The sequence below is a fragment of the Phoxinus phoxinus genome, assembly GCF_949152265.1.
Source record: "Phoxinus phoxinus genome assembly, chromosome: 3".
NCBI classification, from domain to species: domain Eukaryota; kingdom Metazoa; phylum Chordata; class Actinopteri; order Cypriniformes; family Leuciscidae; genus Phoxinus; species Phoxinus phoxinus.
This window is the reverse complement of record NC_136878.1, coordinates 34619035-34643104: the sequence shown is the minus strand read 5'-3', so window position 1 is coordinate 34643104 and position 24070 is coordinate 34619035. Positions and strand designations below refer to the sequence as shown.

General features: G+C 38.1%; 1 protein-coding gene across 3 annotated transcripts in view; it reads left to right on the top strand.

The window, feature by feature from the left end:
• Nucleotides 1–21692, top strand: part of zswim7 (zinc finger, SWIM-type containing 7) — a 37808-nt gene extending 16116 nt beyond the window's left edge. For all 3 annotated transcript variants that reach the window (XM_079608327.1, XM_079608328.1, XM_079608329.1), the window contains 3 exons: nt 2248–2350; nt 20063–20167; nt 21517–21692. In XM_079608327.1, coding sequence (XP_079464453.1) covers nt 2248–2350; nt 20063–20167; nt 21517–21633 — 325 coding nt within the window. In that variant the 3' untranslated portion in view covers nt 21634–21692. The remainder of the gene's footprint in view (nt 1–2247; nt 2351–20062; nt 20168–21516) is intronic.
• The last annotated feature ends 2378 nt before the right edge of the window (nt 21693–24070 follow it).

The following is a 24070-nucleotide window of genomic DNA, read 5'->3' as shown; positions in this document are numbered from 1 at the left end:
TGGTCAGCAGCAGGAAGCATGAAGTGCTCTAAAACTTCCTGGTAGATGGCTGCGTTGACCTTGGACCTCAGAAAACACAGTGGACCAACACCAGCAGATGACCATCCCATCACTGACTGTGGAAACTTTACACTGGACTTCAAGCAACATGGATTCGGTGCCTCTCCTCTCTTCCTCCAGACTCTGGGACCTTGATTTCCAGTGCAGCAGCAGGTAGACCTAGAGCAGGCTGTCTAGCGTGCCCATTGGCTGCCTCGCGGCAACTGCAGCGGCCTACCACTGAGCCGGGCATGACGTCACGCCCAATGAGGACGCTTCGCGCCCTCACTCGTCATAGCCCACCAGAATGGGGGTGGCTTAGCATATAAAAGGAAGGGCTCGGGGGCTGCTTAGCTGGTTTTTCATCGCCTGAAGCGAAGTGAGCTAGGGGCGCGATCACGGCAGGTTACGCAGTACTCGTTCCCTCATCTAGAGAGAACCGAGACTACGTTAGGTAACAGAGTACATTCTCTTATGAGAGGTTCTCTCGTACTGCGTAATAGGGAACGCATCCACTACATGAATCCCAGGGGGGAACGCCCCGGGGGACACCGATAAGTGGGAATCAGGTGGCCAACAGAGTGGGCCCGCACATGTACATAAGCACACTGTAGGGGATATATAAAGAGCGGCACTGCCGCCCTATACTGAACTTATCTACCCTTATTGTGCAGCTCAACCAGGGCAGTCGAATAGAGACTTTAGACTGAAAGGAGTCTAGCCTTTAGGGCGGGAACTTCCAGGTTATAAAACCTGTAGAGGGGGCGTCTAAAGACCTGCAATGCCTTCTGGGCGTCAGGGCTCGTTCCACCAGAGGCATGGCGTCCTCGTGGGCTTGGTCCAGCGGGATTTCTATTCATGACATTTGTACGGCGGCAGGCTGGGCCTCCCCCTCTACATTTGTAGAGCCGCAGCAATAGCGTCCACTATCCATCTGGATAGACTGTTTTTCGAGGCGGTGAGACCCTTGGTGCGCCCACCAAACAAAACGAAAAGCTGCTCTGAGCGCCTGAAGGCGGCGGAGCGCGTGATGTAAATTCTCAGCGTTCTGACAGGGCAAAGGAGCCCGTTGTCGCCTGCGAGTGCTCGCCGGAACAAGTGCATCGACCTCGCTGCCGGATGTCGGCAAAGCTGAGAGTGAAATGATCTGCGCTCTGAAGGGGGTGCCGATCGCTTTGGGGACATAGCCATGTCTCGGTTTAAGGACGACTTTAGACTTGTTCCGGCGAGCACTCGCAGGCGACAACGGGCTCCGGTGGTCTCTGGGCGCGGCGTTTCTTCTTACGCGGGTCACTGGAGAGAGGCGGAGCGACCGCTTCGGCGTCGAACACGGCAAGTCGGGCCCGCAGGGTCGACATTGGCAGTTCTTTGCAGTGGATGCAGCCTCCCGAAGACAGAGCGAGGGCTGCATGGTCTCGGCCCAGGCAGAGAGCGCAGATCACGTGGCGGTCTCCGTCGCTGAATGCGGCTCTGTAAGAACCACAGGAAAAACGAGGCATTTTGCAACAAACGCCTCATGCTCTTTCAGACACGTGAGTGCTCTTTCAGACACAGAGATATTTAGTGATAAAAAGGATACTTTCTGTCGCCGGATAGCGTAGCAGGCACGGAAGGCTGAAGGTGGCGAAGACGGCTGGCTTCCTCAGACGCTTTCCTAAGCTTGCTTGGTCGCTTGTTTCAACGGCGGCGGCTTCTCTCGGAGTCCAGCGATGCGTAGAGCTCGCTGAAGAGATGAAAAATCAGCTAAGCAGCCCCCGAGCCCTTCCTTTTATACGCTAAGCCACCCCCATTCTGGTGGGCTATGACACGTGAGGGCACGACGTCATGCCCGGCTCAGTGGTAGGCCGCTGCAGTTGCCGCGAGGCAGCCAATGGGCACGCTAGACAGCCTGCTCTATGTCTGCCTGCTGCTACACTGCGTTGACAATATATACAAATTTAAGGATACATTTTTGGCTTCATATCTCGAGCAAAGATGACTTTACCCGTTGCGTAATTCTATTACGCAGTACGAGAGAATCTCTCATAAGAGAACTCTTCTTTATTTTGGCAAGTATCGCGATAGTTGTGTACCGTGAATTGTAACAAATGTTACATGAGTGTGTCGTTACACCCCTAGATGAAATTGTAACAATTTTAATCCATGTTTTGTAATACAAATGCCCTGTATTGAAATGCCCTAAGTATATTTGCTCTTGTTCCGTTTCAGATTGCGATTTGTGTTTGGCCCATGTGCTCTTCAGGCATTGGACCTGGTGGACCAACGGTCTGTCACAAGTGTGTCATCTCCCAGCAGTCGAAAGGCTTTTCAGGTAGAAGGGAGTTTGCTAAATACTGCCCAAATATTTCTGCAACAATATAAAATATCTCAAATCAAGTTTCACAGCTGCTGAAAAAAACTTATTTTAACCATGTTTGGCTGAATTTGGCTGGAATGTTAATACAGAATTTTGGTTTTCGGCCAGAAAATGTTTGGAGGGCCAAAATAATTTACCGAAACGGCGCTTTATTCAGGTGACTCGTTTTGAATGTCAGCATCTATTTCGTGCACACAACAGATAAACATCAGCAGTGTGGACACACTTCACTATGACCAAAAATTATGCTAGACAAGATGGCTTGATTTGAAAGATGGCTGGCCAAAATAACTTTACTTACTGGTTTATCACCCGTGAACACAACACCTTGCACAGAATAATTAAATTACCTACGGTAATTACAGAAACTTTATTTTCGGTTTTGGTTTGACTAAACAAATTATTTTTTGGGGTGTTTCAGCAAAATATTCATTTTGGTGCATTACTAGCTAATATATGTCTGTTGATGTTGGACTAATACCAGTATGACACACGTGATCATACAGCCTAAGGGGCATTTTCACATTCCACTGCCCTGCTTTTCTATTGTTTTCCATTCATGTAAATGTGCAATACAGTGGGGAGAACAAAATACAGTGGGGTATTTGATATACTGCCAATTATTGCAGGTTTTCCCACTTACAACACATGTAGAAGTCTGTCATTTTTATCATAGGTAGGGTAACCTCTTCAACTGTGAGTGACGGAATCTAAAACAAAAATCCAGAAAATCACATTGTGTGATTTTTAAGTAATTAATTTGCATATTATTGCATGACATAAGTATTTGATACATCAGGAAAGCAGAACTTAATATTTGGTAGAGAAACCTTTGTTTGCAATTACAGCAAATACAATTATTTAAAAATCATACAATGTGATTTTTCTGGATTTTTTTTAGATTCCGTCACTCACAGTTGAAGATTACCTATGATAAAAATGTCAGACCTCTACATGCTTTGTAAGTGGGAAAACCTGCAAAATCGGCAGTGTATCAAATACTTGTTCCCCCCACTGTAGATGTCTTGGACTGTTGCGCTCACATAGCAAGTAAAACAAACCATTTTTGCTTCTCACTCTTTTCAAATGCAAAAACATGTTCTGTGTAAATGGCCCCTAATACTGTCAAGGCTAAACTCATTTTCTGAGGTTTTTGTGTGATTTTTGTGTGAGATTCTGAGGTGTTTGTGTTGCACATAATACAGTAGAAGACAATGTATCCATTCATTAAAATCCATTTATTTTAATTTCAGGAGAAAACTGGATAATCAAGCTTTTTTTGACTACTTTTTTTTATGCTACTTTTGTTTGACCAAACTACTTTTTTTGAGTAAAAAAAAAAGGCAATTTCTGTGCATTTCTTTGTGCATTAAATTATAGCTATAATACGCATTTGTAAATTAAATTTGTTCATTATATTAGAAAATGTATTAAGTATAAATCTAAATGATCAATACCTATATAAATGATAAATTATCACATAATATATGTATTTGTGTAATGTTCATTGAGCTTACAAAACCATGTTTAATAAATGTTTTATACATACAATACATTTTTTGGAGGACACTTTGATGCTTTTACTTATCAGAAGCCGCTGTTGCTATCGGTCTCTCCTCCTCCACAGCCTACCACTGAAATGTTTGGAGCATTTTTCACAACTGCCATGAGGACTAACCAGTGTTAAAATGGGTTTTATGATCCATTAAGGAGTATAAATGCTCCGTCTGTCAGAGTGATCTAAATTCCCTTAGTTTGCTATGACCAGTCCATCTCTGATAGTGACCACACCATGGTCCATGGCCAGACATCCCAACACCACCCACAATGAACTCGTCATGTTGAACTCTCAGTTCCTGAGTGTCTAGAATGATCAGCCAATGTCAAGGAGGCAGTTGGTGGGTGGAATTCTCAGTTGCCCCATAATTCCTCACGTGACTTACCGTAGATCTCAACATATATTTGTTAAACTGGGTTAAGGTCTGTTAAACGCCAACTGCGAGACAGCACAGAAGAAAAGCAAATAAAGAGAAGACATTAAGAAAACTATTAACAATATAGTAATAAAAGTTAACGGCCCTTTTTATGACCTGCTGTGATTCAGCTTTGGCTTAGTCATTGTTGTCTCCGTGCATTTATCATCTCTATGTGTCATCTGTAATTCTAGGCTTAGTTGTTTCATTTTACAGGAATTAGATGTATTTTCTATAATTAAATGTTTTTTTTAGGTATTTTCCAGGAATCATTTGTTTTCTTATTACAACATTGAACATTCTTTTTTCTTCTTCTTTTTTTTCTCCCATTTGGGACTCATAACTCATTGCAAAGGATGAGATCGGCTGGATCTTATTGCTAGCAGTAATGATTTGTATAACTATTAAACTCAAGCACAAAACACTAGACTAAAAAAACGTACTAAACAACCGGGAAAATGTGATGAGAACAACAAAGAAATGAAAGAGAAACAGCTTAAATACACAGGGCAAACCAATCAACGAAATGGAGAACAGGTGCAACTGATAATCAAACAATGTAAAACCATGGAAACAAACTGAACTGAAACCCACCCAAAACAGATGATAAACTAGTTCACAAGTTCACATTTACCTCTTTAATTTTTTTAGTGTTCTGTCTCTCCGTTAGTGATGCACCAAAATGACATTTTTTACTTGAACACTTCATTTAGCCAAAAATTGGCATCCACGCTGCTGATGTTTACCTGCTGTAGCTTATCCTCCTTGTGTCTAGATAATAGATAATTAAACATCAGTTTTAGATGATGTTTTCTGCCTTCTAAAACTATTTTGGCCAAAAATTATGTTTCGGCTGAATACTGTTGGTTTTAAGAATGTTAGTGCTTCGCTACTTCATATGTATATCAATTTAAGTTATCTGGAAAATTAATGTTGTAGGCTACTCTATTGTGACACCAAATGCTGAGTTCTGAGAAAAAAGTATTATTTAATTATTAGAATGAAATATTTTTAATGTGTTTGACAAGTTTCAAGATCTTCTTTATCGTGCTGTGGTGACACAGCAATGTTTAAACTCTGTTCTCTCATGCCAGATGAGTCTCACTGAATGCAAAGTGACTGAAGTAAAATACAGGAACAATGAAATATGAGATGTATTGAGTACCTTAATATGCAATCTAAAATATTTCTTTTGAATAATCTTTTTAGCGTTGGTGTGAAGATGTGGCACAGTAATTTTGATTGGAATATTAAAGTGATTGGAATATTTTCTGCATTTAATCTCATTACTGTATTATGTTCATATCGGATCAAACTGAGTGATTATTATGTAGAGCCGATTGCAACAATTTGAAAACCTAAAGAAAAAAAGCAAGTGAAATTGTATTGATGAATGTAGCTGTCTGAAAATGCTGTGCTGAGCAGAGACAGAAAGATCCTAACTTTAGAATCCTATCTTATCTTTTTGGTAACCATGGCAATTTCAGTTAGGACCTCATTTAAGACAAAAGCTATTACAAAATGACATTTCCTACATGCATAATCTTAACTACAGATAGGAAAAGGGTATTACAGAAGCATCTCAACTCCACAAAAAAAATATCCTAAAAACGGTCTTAACTTTAGGACAACCCCAATGGTGTCCTAACTCCAAAATGATTTGAAAGCCAACTGTAAAAATCACACAATAATAGGCAGGGCCGCATTAAGAGCTCACTTGGCCCCGGGGCTATGAGTTACTGGAGGCCCCCCCCCCACCACCACTTTAGGTCACCAAGTACAGAGAATATAGGGGTGGGCGATGAGCAACATTTTATATAATGATACGAGCAATTTTATCTAACTATAATGATATACTTCACAGTCTAGTTATGCTTTTAATACGATTTTTTACATATCAAAATATGCCACTAAAATTTCATAAGTCTTGACACCAATTTCAATATCACAAAAAAGAATAGTAGCTTAAGAAAAGAAACTCAAGCTTACTGATGACAACAGTCACAAATAACAATAGAACAAATGCACATAAGCAATTGACCGTTCGCAAAGACCCGCCCCCCTTAGTTACTGTCGTTATGTCCGACAAGCTACGCCGCTCTCTGAAAAACGGTATTGTTTAAATTACTTAACTGACAATATCGGAAAGTTGAGACTTTGTTTCATATCAAAAGTAAGCTGCTCTCTCGTCTGTCAGCGCGTAGCCTACTACTAGTCTGTGCCCTGCAATGTATTTTTCACTGCGTGAGAAGTGAACATGTGTGGGGTGACTCGTGAAAGAGAGAGCCTGGCTTATCACACACTAACTAAAGGAGGCGGGTCTTCGCGAACGGTCAATTACTATAATAATAATGATTGATAGTGATGATTCCATGATAATGTATGCAATTGATAAAACATGCACTAAATAACAGGGCTAATTTGTGGGGGGCGTGGTGAGGCTTTAGCAATCAGCGTTACCGATGGATAGTCAATCTGCTCCACAGCCAATCACAGGCCCCCTCCTTGCTTGGACCCCGGGGCTTTAGCCCCGCCTAGCCCTATTGTTAATGCGGCCATGATAATAGGCCTGTATGAGAATGGCGTCACATTTTGTAAGATAGGATAAGAATCCCATATCAACTTAAGATTTGCTTCTTTAATACGAATTTGTGAAAAATCCTAAATTAACTTAAGATCTTAGATCTTAAAACTTAAGATAGAAAGTTTCTGTAATACGCCCCCAGGTTAGTGCTTCTACCGTGTACCCTGAGGTGCTAAATTGTTCCGCACATTCTCAACTCTAAAGGTCCTTGCACACTGAGTCCGAAATTTGCGATGCGTTTTTTCATATTCGTCATTCGGTGGCTCTGAATTGTCAAAACACCATTAAAAATTCTTGCTACGGATGCGTGTGCAAGGACCTTAAATTAGATTTTATTTTATTTTATTTTTAATAGCATCTTTAGTGGAGCTCATTCATACTGAATGCAAATATTTATCCGATATCAGCACAAAACCAGTCCACAGATTTCTTTTTTCCTCGAGGTTGTGTTTTTTTAAAAAGTGCAAGTCTGTGGTGCAATCAGACCACAAATCCAGCTGCATTGCTGTAGCAGACATTCACTGGTGGGTCGTTCTGCGGTGGTAGGAAATGTTTCCGGTTGGTCCAGTAGCCAATATCCTGTCAGTCAGCTCCTCTCTGGGGAAAGAATCTTCATTAATATGTCATTGTGACTGTCATACTCTATTAAGATCAGCTGTGCTTAATAACGTCCTGCCCTGGGGCTGCAGTCCAGCTGCCATAGTGTTCAGTGACCTTCACTTACAATCTTTATTGAGTCCTTACCTACAGTAGCGTAGGTGGAGTCAAGAAATAACGCAGACATGGATGTTTTTCTGACACTCTGAGGTAGTTTTCGTGTTGATATAAATCTTAAACACCACTGTTGCTTACAGTTTCACTGACTGAAATACACTTTTACAGCTGTTTTAGCGACCTGTGGAAGACTGGTACGAGTTGGAGAAAACATTTTACACTATGCTATTTTTGCAGTTTTGTTTAGTTACACTAGTACAGAGGACAGAAATAGCACAGCTTTAAATAACACCCCAGTGTACATTAGGCCATTAACTGATAACAAAAGAAAGAAGAAACATAACTCTTTAAATAAAATTAAATTAAATGTGATTCTGGTTCTTTTATTTCTTTTCTCTTCTTACTATTATGGGGAGGATTCTTTTATTTTTCGGGTAAAAACTATTTTAATGTAAAAGTTCACTTAGTTCAAAACATTCAAAAGTTTGGACGATTTTTTTATGTTAAATGTTAAAGTCTATTATGCTCACTAAGGCTGCATTTATTTGATCAAAAATACAGTAAAAAGAGTAAAATTGTGCAAACAACCTTTTTTTCTATTTTAATAAGTTTTCAAATGTAATTTTATTTATATGGTGGCAAAGCTGAATGGTACTGGTAAAGTAACTATATGGTAAAGTAGCTTACAGTTAACCAGTTGTCAGTTTTTTGTTTATCATTGATGCATTTACTCTTACATTTAAATTCCAGGCATTTTTCAATGATATTATAAATCTCGTTTACATGTGATACTCTGCCTCTGATTTTGAATGTCTGCTAAACCATAAACAAGTAAACAGGACATGGGCAGCTTATCCATTGGTCTAATGGTGAAAGTCCCTTCCGCTACATAATCTAGCTCACACTGCAGCAGATCAGTCCAGGCTGTTGTGATGAGGCTCTCTAATGCACTAATGACTCTACTGGCCTTTGGGCCGCTGGGAAATAATGGCCAGTGTTTGTCACACCGGCTGCTTTACAAGCCTATGTTGATTTTTGTTGTGCCTTAATAAGGTGGGATGTTTCACTGAAGGACAACTTCAAAGATAAGCAAGAGTATTTTTGTATTTCTAAAATGTTATTTTTTAATTGGTAAAAGCAAAGTTGTTAGTTGATATTCTTCTAAGTGTAGTATACTTGTAGACAAGTATATGTTTTAGTGTTAAGAAATGCTCATGTAAATTACAGAAGACTTTAAAATCCTCTGTTGTGCAAAGACACCACATGGTCACATCTGTGAAAGTAAATTTTTAGCAAGACTGCTTGCGCTGTTGTACACATTTTTTGTGTTATGAAAAACACTCAAGAGCATTTCTTTCAGCAATTCCTAGAAATATTTAGTTTTTCAATGTTCCCCCCTGCCTCTTTCATATACTCTCTGCGTGATCTTTACTATGGATTTCAGACCTTTACTTCACTCATCTCACACAATCTTTTATTTCATGTTTTATGCATATCCATACAGAATGGTAGCATCTCCTGTCTAATCTCTTTTTCCTTCTCCTCTCTTTATGCCCCAGGCAGTTTGGAAGTGTGGGTGATATTCAGAGCAAATTCTTAGTTTAGCTCAACGATGTGACTGTTGGCCAAGTCTATTGTCTCAAGTCATCCTAGGTGTATATGACATTCTTCTTTCAGACAATTACAATTGGAGTTATATCAAAAAAATGTCCTGGCTCTTCCATGCTTTATAATGGCAGTGAATGACCGTTTTTGTTTTGAAGTCCATAAAAGTGTATACATCCATCATAAAAGTGCTCCACACGGCTCCGGTGGGTCAATAAAGGCCTTCTGAAGCGATGAGTTTTTGTAAGAAAAATATTCATATTTAACACGTTACAAAGTAAAATTCTAGCTTCCGGCCATATGCAGTCTACTTGCGTTTAAAGCGCAACTTGTGACATCGAAATAGGGTAGTGCGTCATGGCGTAGCGTAAATATCAGCAGTACGTTGCATTATTCGCATTCTGTTGCGCTTAGACTTAAGTCAAATCTGTATGTTCATTTGGCCAGAAGCTAGTTATTTTATTTTATAAAGTTTTTAATATGGTTCTTTTTCTTACACAAAATCATCGTTTCGCTTCAGAAGGCCTTTATTAACCCACCGGAGCCGTGTGAAGCACTTTTATGATGGATGGATACACTTTTATGGACTTCAAAACAGAAACGGACATTCACTGCCATTATTAAAGCATGGAAGAGCCAGGACATTTTTTTATTTAACTCCGATTGTAATTGTCTGAAAGAAGAATGCCATATACACCTAGGATGACTTGAGGGTGAGTAAATCATGGGCTAATTTTGGGGTGAACTATCCCTTTAACTGCCACTTTTCAAGCTGTATATTAAGCATATTTAAGAACCTCTGCCTCTTATTCGGTGACCACATGCAGTCCAGTTTAAACCAGTCACTATGTCCTGGTATAGTGCCGCCCAATGCATATTTAAATTAAATCATTGTTATTTCAACACACTCCTACTTTGTTAATTAGGCTTATTAGATTCTGCTTATTCACGAAACTCAACCCTATTTGGCTGGTATTATTACCACCCACGGAAAGCAGATGGTATATTCAATTAAATTTAACCCTGTAAAGCCTGACATTTTTTTAAAAAATAGTCTGTTTTTGTTTCTAATCATCGTTTATTGAACCTTTCGACAATTTAAAAAAGTCTTACAATACTATACATATTTTTTTTTGTATATGCTATTTGATACATCAGCCTTTTTTGGCTCATATACAGGAGAATATGGAATTAATACCTCGAGGAGGAAAAAAAAAACTTAATTTTATTCAGAGAAACTGGGCAAAAATATGCAATTTAGAGCAGTTGCTGATATTTTTATAAGATAAAATTTGGGGTAAATCAATGAGATCTTCAGTATACAGTCAACAGTATATCAGACTACTTGCATAAAATTCATGTAAGTATTGTTTTTCACTCTATATTGCCCAATAATGCCTTAGTAAAATAATTAAATGCTTAGTTTAATGATCAAAGCTCTGCATTATTGGGGCATTTGGGGCAAAACATAATGATGATTGAGAGATGTACAAAGCAACATTTTTCAAAAACCTGAACACATTTTAAAATAACTTTTCAAAAAAAAAAAAGTATGACGGACGAACGAGTATAGAACCCAATTTTCTTAATTTCAGTGAGTGTTCATCTTGAAATATTAGTTACAATATAAAAGTTATTCTTACATTTACCTTATACAAATCAATAAAGATTTCACTGCAAAAAGACACGTGAACATTTAGAGGACATGCAAGTAGACATTTAGTACAATTATACCATTTATTTGCTAAAAATATAAACTTTTCTGCAGGTTTTTCAGCAAAGTTTTGTTTCAGCAAAAAATAAGTGATCTCTAAATTAGGCTATTATATACAGTGGACTAAACGCTACTACATCTCATTCCAATATCTTTTTGTGTGAAGTGAACAAATCCCTCACACTCAATTTTTGTATGTTTCGCCTGTTTGTACTTAATAAACCAATAAAAAAAATTTGGCGCGAGGTCACGGCGTTTGGGTTTGCGAAAAGTAAAGGCTACAGGCTAAAACACTCGAGATTAGAGCCAGGGCAGACGACAGGATGAAGTGTGCAAAGAAAAGTAGTGTTTGGGACCATTTCACCAAAAAGAATGACACAGATGTAAGTTGCAACTTGTGTGATACAGTGCTTAAATACAGTAGTAGCACATCTATGAGGTATCACTTGAAAACGCGGCAACCGCAAGCCTCTTCAGAGCTGTCATTTTCTTAAATGAGCCGCGGCAATGTTTCAAATGAGCTTCTAACGCTAGACAAACGCCTTTATTTTCAACGCGATCACCTTGTTCCCAAACCATTTCGAAACTAAGGAGCCATTTGTCCTTCGATTACATACAAGCTCCTCGGCGCCGCGTTTGCGGGACTCATGTTTCGCGCTGTAGGGGATTTTTAAAAAGTGACGTGAGTGGAAGGGCGGCGCCGGGGCAGTGTGTGTGAGCGGGAGGCAGAGCGGCAGAGAGATGCGACAGAGTTGCGAAATTGCAGGCGCAGCTCGAAATGGCTGTTATTTCAAATAGCGTAACATATTTTAAACTAATCGGTTAACCGGTTTCAACCGGGTAATGTGGCTCGGTGGTCGGTCAAGAAATTTGAGTTTTCGCCATCCCTAAATAGGAAAAGGATCTACCGCCAGCAGTCGATTTTGATATTCTAGGTATTATTAACTGGCCGGAATTTTGAGATCGCAATAGACGTGAAGGACTATAATGCGTTAAGAACTCGCTCAAGTACTGGGGAGCTAAACCATTTAGTGCTTTGTAAGTAATCAGCTATATTTTAAAATGTATACAATGTTTAATAGGCAGCCAATGCAGTGTTGACAGAATGGGGCTAATATGGTTATACTTCCTGGTTCTGGTAAGAACTCGAGCACTGCGTTTTGAACTAGCTGTAGTTTGTTTGTTAAGCGTGCAGGGCAACCACCCAGTAGAGCATTACAATAATCTAGCCTTGAGGTAATGAACGCATTAACTAATTGTTCCGCATTTTTCAATGAGAGCATATGGCATAATTTAGATATATTTTTAAGATGGAAAAATGCGGTTTTACAGATACTAGACACGTGACTTTCAAATGAAAGATTAGTATCAAAGAGCACACCCAGATTCCTAACCGACGACGAAGACTTAACAGAGCAGCCATCAAGTGTTAGACAGTATTCTAGGTTATTATGTGTGAAAGTTTTTTGTCCAATAATTTGTCTTTTCTGAATTTAGTAGTAGGAAATTACTAGTCATCCAATTTTTTATATCAGCTATGCATTCCGTTAATTTTGTGAATTGGTAGGTTTCGTTAGGTTTTGAAGAAATATACAGCTGATTATCGTCATAGACCCAGTTGCCCTGCTGCAAGGGCTCTACAGCTGGAACTGAACAATGTACAGAGTAAAATACTTTATTTTATCCCTCTATTGAGACTCTTTCATTATTTTAATGGATCCTTGCTGAATGAAAGTATCAGTTTCTTTGAAAAAAGACCCCAAACATTTGATTATATTTAACTATATTCAAACTATATTTGTGTAACTATAATAATTGGCCTAATTATAATAAACAGATAATAATCAAAACTACATTTTATTTGATGGGGCAAGTAAGGGACTTCGATAAAGGGAAGGGGGATGCCGGCGCAAAAAAAGGTTGAGAACCACTGTTATACAGGGTCAAGAAATGTCAAATGCACACACCATTAGGGAGCTGATTCTTGTCTCTACTGTTTGTAGATATAATATGGAAAGTTGCATTTGCTGACAACCAACAATGGCACTTCACAGTGTATTATATAATGCTGTAAACACTTTTGGCTACAGAAGCATTACATTTGCTTTATGCTGATGTTGTCATTTTTTGTCTAATTTAATGAATCCCGAAAGGCAATATTTATAATCTGACCTGGCTGAATTTACAGCATCACCAGGCCTGAAACAAATGGGACCAGACTTTTTTATATTTGGCTAGTTGTCGGTTGATGGTCTGTCAGAATCTTCCTCTCAAAGCCAAGACAAAGTGTATTGTGAAAAAGACAGGAGTAATGGTCAGTGTGCATTATGAAGGTACATGTGAAATTACGCAGTGTGCTGTATCATCCTGTGAGTGTTATGTTTTGTCAGCGTCAGTCCTGCTCTCTCCCACTGCGACAGCTCTGGCCTTTGCACTCCTTTCACTCTTGTGGCTCCATGTTTCTCCAATTATCCTCTCTGTGACTCACCGCAATGAGGTGTCAGTCTTTGACAAAGTGAGGCCTTTTTTCTTCACAGGGCAGAGAAGCAGCTTCACTGCAGGGATTTATCAGTGTTTGCCTGATAATGGAGTGTGTGGTCTGATAACAAAGTGTGTTGTCTGATGAGTTTTCCGCTACACTAAGATTTATTCATCAGTATAATACCTTCATAAGTTATATTCAGTACTGAGACTTCAGTTAACACACATGGATAGCAATAAAGAAGCTTATAGAATGTTAAGTTATGATTATATTATGAGAGGACCAGTTTGTAGAAATGCACCTGGTTTAAGATTTCAGTTTAATTGTATTGCTTTCTATAAAAAAATATATTAAAGAGGTCTTGTTTGTTTTTCTGTTGAGTTTTGAGGAAAGTGTGGCTGGAGATTAATTTTGGGAAGACAGAAGTGAAAAGATATAAGGAGCACAAAACTTGCACTGCTGTATTTTATCATACAGTGGGAGAAATAATTATTTGATGCACTGCTGATTTTGTAAGTTCGCCCACTTACAAAGAAATGAGGAATGCGTAATGCCACTTGTTAACTATGCGCCTTTGCGTACTTTAAGGGTAACTGTCGCCAAAATGCAACATAGGCAGTGTTAATTAAATTTTTTCACGTTTTAAATGATGACCACGTCAACGAATAAAAACTAGACGGAAATTAGGGAGGGACGATTGGGGAAGAGATCCAGTCAGAACTGATTTGCGTTTGTGGTAGATGCGCACATTTGTATTGTAACGTGCTGATCTACCCGGCGCACACGAGTTGGCATGCGCTTGATGCTTGTCTCAAATCGTTAAAAAACGTCTGGGATAAAGAGAAGAGCAGACATGGATAGATCTGAATAAGAGAGACGACGCGAAAGAGAGCTTTATTCGGTAAGCTTTTCTGTGCGAACACACACACATACGCGACCCGAAGCGTGCAGTCCTGCACATAGACAGCGCGCTGCGCGCAAGGACTGAATTGAGCTCTCTTTCGCATCTGAATGGACAAATGCACACAACATTATGTCTAAATGTCAGTTTTGGAGAGCATTCACGTAAACACAGTCGGTTATGTCTTTACAGAACGTACAGTGCATCAGTGCAATTGGATCTGCATTCTGCACACTCGGTCTTAAAGTGACAGTGCGTAATAAACCTAATGCCTTCTGTACACTTAATATTGATCAAATAACAAAATAAAAAGAGAAAATTCACTGCTGTTTAATATCTTTAATAAGGATTAATTATATTTAATTTATACAAATTAAAAATGATATACCCTTAATTTCTTTGTAAGTGGGCGAACTTACAAAATCAGCAGGGGATCAAATAATTATTTCCCCCACTGTAGTTCTTCTTACATCTGGATAAATTTGTATCCCTCAATGTCTTAGCAAGCTGTTGGATGGGTTTAGGGGGTTAACCCTCTGAGGACGGCAAACGCCCCAGCGCGTTTTGCTCGTTGTTTTTTTTTTTTTACATAGCAGCAAAATAGACTTAAAATACTCCGTCATTTTTGGTCATACAGACTTAAGAAATATAAAAAAATAAGCTATTTAACAGCTAACATTTAACAGTCTAATTTTTATTTGTCCACTTACAATCGAACTAAGACATTGTGCTTTTGTAAAATAAAGAAAATAAACAGGGTGTGCTTTCTGCCTCTCCGTCTCCGTGAACTTTTTTTCATATGCACGTCTGTAAACATAAACAAAACTCAGTGAATACTATTCACCCAGGCATGAGCAATATATCTTTATAATCATTTAAGTGTGTACTTTTAAATGATCTAATTCAAAACTAAAACAAATATTCTCTGTTTATGTAATCTATATAAAAAGAGTGAGTTCTCATTTCAGCTCATTATAGCTAGTTATCTTTTAATGCGACCACGCCCACGGAGAGCGTGCGCTATTCAAACAAAAATGATCTGAGGCAATACATGCAAACCGGCCACATCAGCTCGATAAAACACATCAAGTTTATTCAGATGACTGTGTCATCTTGCGAGGCTGTGAGGAATAATCCTGGGAAACTTACCTCAGAAGTGCTGGTTTCACTTCGAGGAGCAATGGATCCAGTTGAGGATTAGTAGTACGTTTTTTTTATTCTTATATGCTTTGTTCTAATCGCGATATGGAATAGTGTATGTAAACTGCAAAAAGACTGTTTAAATATGAATCTGTGATGAATGAACGGCATATATGCACGCTGTTGTTACTAGTTGTGACTAGTTTTGGATAGACTAAAGTTTTTACTATAAAATAGACATAAAATAAGCTTTTGTTAGCCAGTTTCTGCTCATATGTTAAATATATATTATGTTTTGTCAAAAATAAACTCATCAACTAAGATGTTATAGTGTTTGTTCCAATGTAACGTTAGGCTATATTAAACTAATGAATCCTTAACTTTGAAATATGTATGATACTTTAAAAAAAGAAAGATTACACTTAAAATATTGTTGAAATTGTAATTGTGGTTGATTTACATGTGAACACTTGTTAACCCTCTGGGGTCTAGGTGTTTTTGGGGTCCTTGAGATGTTTTGACATGCCCTGATATTTGTATTTTTTCAAAGGTGTAATTACACTCTATTTAGCACGAACATGGCTATCATAATATGTGAGCAACATGTATGTACATGTTTGCATTTTTGAGAGAATATTATTTATGCGTGGTTATTCAAAAAACTCAAACTTAAATTTTCTGATATAAGACCACAAACGACCAACTTCACATATTCCCACAATACTTTTGACTAATGGATGTTGTCGGCTAAAGTGTTTACTTCAAAATGATCTGAAAATCATCCGGGCTAATCGTTCACATTAAACAATAGATTGATTTAAATTTTGTAAGACACTTTTTGTTTGGAAAGGCAATATGCAGGTGGGCGTGAATGATCCAACAAGGTCATGAATAATGTCCTAATTCACACCTGAGAGAAGACAAAGACCTGCTAATTCTGCATACTAATGAGCCTTTCATAGGTGTCACTGAGCCACAAGAAAGAATGCAAAGACAACACACACACATATATATATATATATATATATATATATATACATACATACATACATATATATATACAGTCATGGTCAGAATTAATGGCACCCCTGGTAAATATGATCAAAACTGGCTGTAAAAAATAAATCTGCATTGTTTATCCTTTTGATCTTTCATTCAATAAATTGCCAAAATTCTAACCTTTCATTGAAGCAAGAGAATTGAAAGTGGGGCTAAATCACATTATGAAATAAATGTTTTTCTCCAAAACACGTTGGCCACAATTATTGGCACCCTTTTATTAAATACTTTTTGCAACCTCCTTTTGCCAAGATAACAGCTCTGAGTTTTCTCCTACAATGCCTGATGAGTTTGGAGAACACCTGACAAGAGATCAGAGACCATTCCTCCATACAGAATCTCTCCAGATCCTTCAGATTCCCAGATCCATGTTGGTGCTTCTTCTCTTCAGTTCAGCCCACTCATTTTCTATAGGGTTCCGGCCAGGGACTGGGTTGGCCATTGCAGATCTTGGTTTTGTGCTCAGTGACCCATTTTTGTTTTGATTTTGATATTTGTTTTTGGATCACTGTCCTGTTGGAAGATCCAAACATGGCCCGTTATAAGATTTCTAGCACAGTCTGTTAGGTTTTGATTTTTTATCTGTTGGTATTTGATCCAATCCATGATGCCATGTATCTGAACAAGATGTCCAGGACCTCTGGCAGAAAATTAGGCCCACAGCGATACAGCAGAGTATTTCATTTTACACATGGGGTACTTTTTTATCCCTGTGTGCACCAAACCCATCGCGTTTGGGTTCGCGCGCTCACAAGGTTTGCGAAAAGTAAACGCTACAGGCTAACACAATCGAGGTTAGAGCCAGGGCAGACGACAGGATGAATCGTGCAAAGAAAAGTAGTGTGTGGGACCATTTCACCAAAAAGAATGAGACAGATGTAAGTTGCAACTTGATACAGTGCTTAAATATGGAAATACATTACATCTACATTTCAGTGGTAACAGATAAGGTGGTGATGATCATCATCTTTCTTTATTATTGTTAGCACTACCTCAAACTAAAGCTGCATCTCTTCGGAGCTGTCATTTTCTTAAATGAGCCGCAGCAATGTTTCAAATTAGCTTCTAACGCTAGACAAACGCCTTTATTTTCAACGCGATCACCTTGTAACCAAACCATTTCGAAACTAAGGAGCCATTTGTCCTCCTCCGCCGGGGCAGTGTGTGTGAGCGGGAGGCAGAGCGGCAGAGAGATGCGACAGAGTTGCGAAATTGCAGGCGCGGCTCGAAATGGCTGTTATTTCAAATAACGTAGCATCAAAATCTCTCCTTTTTGTCCTTTGTTGTGTATCTTTGGATTATGTTGTGTTGTAAATAAATCCAAACAATCAAAAAGCCATTATTTTTTTAATCTCTCCTCATTCTTTGTGCAAGGTTCCTCATAATGATAGGGCCCGATAGCACCTGATAGGGGCATTATGGGAGGGTCTTTGTCTTTCTCAGATGTGAAACGCATCAATATTCATGATGATTTATGCCTAAAAAATATAATAATGCTTATTATTATTATAAAAATTAATCCAAACATTTTTTTTTACTATTGTAATATTTCGCTGTAAAATAAAAATTTTAAGTCCTTAAAAATATATATGTATATTTTTATTTTAAAACTGTAAAATGTATGGCTGCCTTGTTTCTTAATTTCAAAACATTTAACCATCAAACTTTTATTTTGGCAGAAAACCACAGGAAGCCCTTAAAGCCCTAAAGCTCTTTTGTTGATAAGTACCGGTACTTCTCATTACAAGCATGGGAAGATGGTTGTTTCATTTTGCGTTCCCAGATGCATGATAAAGCGACCCAAACTCTGAGCACATGCAAAGATGGTGGAGCCATCTCATTTACTCATTTACTGTGGAGCAAGCCGTTCTGAGACACTGAAACACTGGCGGATCATGAGCTGCTCATGTGGATGAACACCGTGCCACTCTTCACTTTGAAACACAAATGAAGCAAATGTTTTATTTGATGAAATCACAGCCTTTGTGATTTGATAAATGCACTAAGCCATATCGCATTTTCGGGTTTTTTTTGTTTAATCATGCAGCCCTAGGATGAGGGGCCATCATCTAGGTGTTGTTGGACTGGATTGTTGAGCTGTATGATTGTATGACAAACAAGAAATATGGAGCTATTTTATTTTAATATGTTCCCATATTCCAGGATGTAATGATCCCATATTCACTGCTAAAAAAAATCATACACATTTCATGACCTTGCCGGTCATCAGATCTACACACCGTTAAATCTCTCTGGGACGTTCCAGAGCGCAGAATGCAAATGAGATTTCCAACTACTCCATACCTCAAACAACTGGAGGCTTTTCCTCTTGAAAAATGAAGATGTGTTCTGGAAAGAAATACATAAAATTGTTCAGAGGATTATTGATTAATCTTTTGCTCTATCCCTGAGTACCTATCTCCAGAATTATAAAGCTGAATTACATCTCAACCATGATCTAGAATGTGTTTTACTTCTTTGTACCTACTTCGCGAAAATGTATACTCCTATTGTGGTCCACTCCTCATGTCCCTTCTGTTAATAATGAAGGTTAATATGTGGATGAATCAAATTGCTATTTTCCTTCCTTTAGAAAAACTAACTTGTGACTTACGCCAGAGGTCTAATGATTTCTGGCGTATTTGGTCCCCTCTTTGGAACTTTGAGAATGAATGTTGAATGTCTTTTTTTCTTGACTCTTGTTTTTTTTTTTGTTGCTAATACCCTTTTTCTTACTTGAATGACTAGATCATTTGTTTTGACAGACCCCTGAAGGGAATCTGCAGTGCAATATCCTTTTGAGTGCAGTTCTGCATTGAGTTTGCAGTAAATGGTTTATTGAAATGTCAAGCTTGACATTCTTAATCGAATTAGTTCTAATTCTTTTATTTGTTTATTTTATCATTGTTTTTTATATTTTTTTATATTGAGAGACTACATGAAATATTTGTTCTCTAAAAAAATGTGTCACTATGCAGGACTAATACAAAGTCCACCCAAGAATGAAAATTATTTCACTAGTTACTCACCCTCATGCCTCATGTTATTCAAAACCTTTATGACTTACTTTCTTCTGTGGAACTTAAAACAATATATTTCGAGACTGGAGCCCAATAACTTCCATTGAATAGACAAAAAAACACAGAGATATTCCTCAAAATATATAATTCATATACAAATGGGTGAAGAATTTGGGTGAATCTGACACACTTTTCCTTAAATGGACCTAAATAAAAAAATAAAAGTAGAAAAGTCATGGTAATTATATACATACATAAATACATACATACATACTGTACATACATGTAACTCATAGAGACAACAGGGCGATCCAACTGTTTATCTGCCTGCATTGTTTGACACTGTAAAATCAAAATTATGTATTTTGGAAGCTGAAATCCTCTATAGAGATGCAGCTGTGATGGTGAACTTTAGCATAATACCCATCTCTCATTTCAGTTTTGTTTCTCTCTCTGTTATCTCTCTCTCCAACAGGTATTAGGTGGATCAGGGCGTCTGTACACGTGCTTCACGTCCTGTCACTACTGCCCATGCCCCGCCTTCACTTTCTCTGTGCTTAGGAGAAATGAGAGTCTGATGGTGAGATCACTTCCTCTTTCTGCTCTCACACACAACCACACAGCTGCATTCACAGACCCCCCGAGACCCTTATCCTTTTTTTAAAATTTTTTTTATATATATATAATCTTTTCTGCTTTTAGGGCTGATATCAAACCATAAGCAATAAGACTTAAATGGATGGAAATCGATGTTAAAAAAATAGTTGACAACTGATATTATTACCAATTAGTTGTCTAGTGATTGTGTTTTAAAACCTTTTTGCACTTACATTATTTAACATGCATTTGAAAAGATATGGAAAACATTTTTTTAAATAATTATTCATTTGTGAATCGAAGTTAACAATTTTGTCGTCAAATACATTTTTATTAGCAACTTTTTTACACGCTTTCATTTTAAGCGTCTTCCTTTACTCTCTTCTTTAGCTTCCTGTTGCTGTGGTTATTTCCACAGGTTTTATTAGTTTTCTCTTCTCCATTGACTGTCTGTTTCAAAAGGAGACCCCAGTATCTGTTGTCACACGGTTACATGTGCATCAGCCTGCTTTTGAGCCCAGGGGAGGCAATGAGACTAAAATTAGTCCTCCAGTCTGAGAAAGAAAATCCAGAGACAACCTCAAAATGCACTGCTTCACTCTGATAGCATGACCTCCCTTTATTATCGAGCCGCAAAAAAATATAAATGCATTTTATACCCATGTGATCTGAGAGGAATGGTTTCCTTGTTTATTTATAGTCCTCTGTGTAATGCAATAGAGTTTAGTTGATGCTCTAGAAAACGTCTCAATGTGATAAACCTGCCTGCTCTGCCAAACCCCAGAAGAACATGATGTGGGATTCTCATCAGATGTGAGTTGGTGGGTTGGTGAGGCTCTATATCGGGGGTCTGGTGTGTAGGGGGAGATTCCAGGTGCAGTCAAGCATGTAGACCAACATGAATGTCAATAATAATGAAAGTACAGTCTGTTCTTCATTGTGTAATGCCGCCACGTTAATACATCCTGTTAAGTGCATGTTTTATTCCCCTTTCAGCTGTTTCATTGTCAATCCTCTCGTTTTGGGCGGCAAAACTATAGCGATATTTTTGACTGTTCATCCCGCTGATGCATATTTTATGACTGCAGTGCCAGTGACTGTAAATTGAGAACAGATGGGTGCTTTGTGCATTTACTATCATTCATTACACACAATAAATATTAGTTTGAAACATATCTGACCTTGAGCGTATACAGTGTCATTCATGTATAACCAAACTGGTGTAATAATAGTTCAGTTGTATAACCTCTATGTTTATTTCTGTCAAACCTTCTCTTACCATTGTTTAGTGCCATTTTATTAAAATGTGATTTCCATATCTGTGTTCTCTAGTGTAAGCACCTCCTGGCAGCCTGCTTGAGTCAGGCCATGGGTTTGTGCCAGCAGGAGCAGGTCTCAGATCAGCAGATGACCCACATTCTCTCAGGGCAAACTGAGGCCAGCACATAAAATATCTGATCCTGAAGTAGAGAGGGACTCTAATAAGAACTTTCATGCAGCAATTCAGGTATTTATAGTCATTATGGATTAGAATGGACTTTCTTGTCATTTGCCTATGAGATTAAAAGTTTGGAAATTGTGTACTTTTCCCAGTGATTCTCTTCTTTTGTAGAATATATAAAAAATAAATGTTGTGAAAGTAAATAAATGAGCAAAGCTGAACCTTAAATACCAAATGTTTGTATATGTGTTCGCAAAATATTTTATCTGTTGCCAGAGAATGTACATCTTTCATTGAGCATGATTGCGTTTATTTTTGGAGCTTCCGTTTGTTTGAAGATTCTGCACTCTAGACTGAGTCTCAGCAACAAACAATGAGACTGTGCGGCTCTGCTCTTTCAAATACTTTCCTTTAGTTTTTTGTTTTGTTTTGTTTTGTTTTGTTCTTAGTTAAGTTGCATTCATAAAATAAATCTGTGAACCATTTATTAAACATTTGTATAGTTGAAAATTAACTGTTTATATTTTTTTACGACAACCATATTAAAAACTCTGTTTTTGCCATTACTATTATTATTGTATTCACACTAATTGGTAAGTCCAGAGAGTCTTTCCTAATGTATACACTCTTAACTATTTCTATTGGCAGCAGAGCATGAGCAAAACATCAATTTGGAAACTTAATGGTTTGCTTGTAAGTTTGTCGTTTTTTCCCCCATTCTTATTATAGGGATTTTGGCTGCGTTTACACTGGCACAAAAAATCCAATCTTTTACTCACATGTGACACTTTTACTCACAAGGTACCCTTGAGCAACCTAACCCCCAACATCAGTAAAAATGGCTGCCTACAGCACCGGGTCTGTGCGTTCTCTTCTTGCTACTCATAACTAACTGATGGGTTAAATGCAGAGGACAAATTCTGATTATGGGTTACTTTACTTGGTCTTTAGAACAAAACAAAAAAATTGTAAACAGGCCTTTGATGTTCTGGGCAAAAACTCCTGACAGTGATGGTTTTGTGTATTTTGTTCTTTTTTTTCCCACAGCACTGAATGTCATATGGTGATTGTGAAACATGAAACATCTCTCATATGATTTTATGGTGAAATTTGTACTTTTGTTGTTACCTCGGGTGTATTTTTTGAACATTAACAATGTACTGTGGCTTTAATTCAGATTAAGAGGCGCAGCAAATATAGACTCGATCGCGCCTCTGCTCTGCTATGTGCTGCTCCGTCTTGGCATGCAGTGTGAATGCTCTAATCCAGGGGTGTCCAAACTCGGTCCTGGAGGGCCCCTGTCCTGCAGAGTTTAGTTCCAACTTGCCTCAACACACCTGCCTGTAAGTTTTTAGTATGCTTTTTAAGACATTGATTAGCTGGTTCAGGTGTGTTTGTAGCTAAACTCTGCAGGACGGTGGCCCTCCAGGAGCAGGATTGGACACCCCTGCTCTAATCTGTTAACATGGGCGCTGGAAAAATATGCGCCGCTTACGCATCCAGTGTGAAACCGCGCCAATGAAGAGCTGCCCATTACTGCTGGTCTAATGAGTTTTCTCTGTAATAATAGCATATTAGTAAAACAGATTAGATTTTTCCGCTCTTGAGAGTGTCAAAAGCTTCTATTTACATTGGCTACATTGCTCAACGCTGCAAAACACAATCACAAACATTTCTTGAACGCAATGGCTAATCAGAGGCGTTTAAGTTAAAATCCACTTACTGCTGGAAAAACTCAACTCCTGAGTTTTCCTCCCCCAGTTTTTAGTTCTGCATTTTAGTAATATATCCATTAAGAATTTTAATTTGCTGCATTAAATTTATTATTGGTGACATGCCAAATCACGCATGCTTCTGTTCACATTATAGTGGTTTGTGAACGTAGACACTTTAATAACTAATTATTTATCCTGGGATGTGCAAGTTCTTGTAACATGTAACTTGAAAATATATTCTTTTTAAATGTGTTTTAAAGAAGGAAGCACATCTAGCCTAAAGAGTTTGTTCACGCTCCATCTATGCAAAAAGGGAACTTATTTAATGTAAAGAAAAGTTTGAATTGCTCATTGAAATACAAAAAATGGAACAAGAAAGAGGAAGCGAAAGATACAGAAATATATCAGGTGAAATGTATTTCTGCCAGTATGCAATGTACTGGCAGAAACAACGTTTCCTATTGTATATTGATTCTGCACATTTACTTATGGTAGCAGAACTTCTTCTTTCAAGATGTAGATAAACGGAGTTATTTTTATTTATTAGTCTTTTATGCTTAGTATGTACACAACAAGTGCATTGTAATGATTAATTAAAAGTTTTATACAGTACATAGTAGTTAAAGACACTTACAAAAATAATTAATTATGATTTGGGGAACTAAAATATGGTAAACTCTGACTTGCACTAGAGTATATAAGCTACTAAAGCTAGACTAGAATCATGGAC